This window comes from Spermophilus citellus, assembly GCF_964194105.1.
Source record: "Spermophilus citellus genome assembly, chromosome: 3".
Classification (NCBI taxonomy): Eukaryota; Metazoa; Chordata; class Mammalia; order Rodentia; family Sciuridae; genus Spermophilus; species Spermophilus citellus.
In genome coordinates this window covers 13,248,828-13,250,626 of record NC_138184.1, presented here as the reverse complement: position 1 = coordinate 13,250,626, position 1,799 = coordinate 13,248,828, and the positions used below count along the sequence as shown (strand labels likewise).

The 1,799-nt window shown below is 41.6% G+C and overlaps 1 protein-coding gene across 1 annotated transcript; it reads right to left on the bottom strand.

Annotated features, from left to right (window-relative positions):
* Window positions 1–601: 601 nt before the first annotated feature.
* LOC308643283 (olfactory receptor 7A10-like) lies at window positions 602–1,531 on the bottom strand (the record flags this gene model as incomplete). Its single annotated transcript, XM_081283190.1, has 1 exon — window positions 602–1,531. The coding sequence occupies one exon, from the start codon at window positions 1,529–1,531 to the stop codon at window positions 602–604; it is 930 nt and encodes a 309-aa protein (XP_081139316.1).
* Window positions 1,532–1,799: the final 268 nt, after the last annotated feature.

Below are 1,799 nucleotides of genomic sequence, written 5' to 3'. Positions count from 1 at the left end.
ATCCTGACATGATCATTACACACTGTATACATAAATTGAATTAATATGCCATACTCTATTTGTTCAATTAAGAAAATAATCATAGGGCTGTGCCTATGGCTCAGTGGTTAAACCACCTTGATTTCAATCCACAGTATCAAAAATTTATTTTTCTAAGATTTACTTCCACAATAAATTTATGAAAATTAACTTTAGTTGTTATATGCAGTTTTAAACATGGGAATAGCAATTATACATATTTTAAGCTAAATGAAAAATTCCTTAGCATGACATATGTCATTTGAGATTATTTCTAAAAAATATATCTTATGGGATAAATGAGAATTTTCAAGTATTTCTCATCCAAAGTGGGAATAATTTGAGGCAAGCTGGAAAATGACAAGGGAAAGGGGTGCATTTCATAGTGATCACAGTGTGCAATAAAATGAAAGGTGTAGGGGATTATGTGTCGAAGTTGAAATCAAAGAAATGGAAACTCTGTATTAATTTTGAAGGACCGATTCCTGATTCCACATTCCAGTGAACAATCTGGGATTCTGGTTCTGAGGCTCTGAACCCTGCAATCATGGGCACTAATTCAGTCTCAGCACAATTAACATTTTTATCTTCCTATGCCACAGAGTCTCCTCAGAGCACTCTTGATGTCCTTGTTCCTCAGACTGTAGATGAAGGGGTTCAGCATGGGGGTGACCACAGTGTACATCACTGAAGCCATTGAAATGGAGTGTGAATTTTGGGTCACAGCAGAACTGAGGTACACACCTATGCTTGTGCCATAGAATAAGCAGACCACAGAGAGGTGAGACACACAGGTGGAGAAGGCTTTGTACTTGCCCTGAGCTGATGAGATTGCACGGATGGAGGACACGATCTTGTGGTAAGAGTAAAGGATGCCAGTCAGGGGGGCACCAGCCAACAAGACAGCAGCAATATATATCACCACCTGATTGAGAAAGGTGTCAGAGCAGGCACGCTGAACCACCTGGTTAAGTTCACAGAAAAAATGGGGGATTTCCAAGTCTGTGCAGAAGGACAGCTTCAATATCATTAAGCTTTGTAACAATGCATGTAGGACACTCACAACCCAGGACACCAGAACTAGCAATCCACAGAGCCAGTGGTTCATGATGACCATGTAGTGCAGGGGGTGACAGATGGCCACAAACCGGTCATAGGCCATGACAGTCAAAACGAAGTCATCCAACACAACAAAGAGTACAAAAAAGTGAATCTGGGTGATGCAGTCTGCGTAGGTAATAGCCTTGCTCTGTGTTTGGATGTTCACCAGCATCTTGGGGATGGTGGTGGAGGTGAAGCAGATGTCCACAAAGGACAGGTTGGAGAGGAAGAAATACATGGGTGTGTGCAGTTGGGAGTCTGAGATGGTGGCCAGGATGATGAGCAGGTTCCCCAGCACAGTGACCAGGTACATGGACAGGAAAATGCCACAGATGAGGGGCTGCAGTTCTGGGTCCTCTGCAAGTCCCAGAAGAAGGAATTCTAAATGTTGAGTATCATTCTCTAGTTCCATATGCATGTGACTACAGAAATGAGAAAAAGAGCATAACTAATTTTCCCTAGACAAATATTACTTATATCATTGAAATGAAACACTACATATTTTGCTGTATATCATAATTTCAGTGACCGACCGGTGTGTAGCTCATGTTGGAGTGGTTGCCTAACATATGCAAGGACCTGGTTACCATCCATTTACCTCACAAAAGAAAAACAAAAGCCAAAGGAAAGGAATGAAATTAACTTCTACAGAACATGTGCGGCTCTTGTCCCCTAAGGGA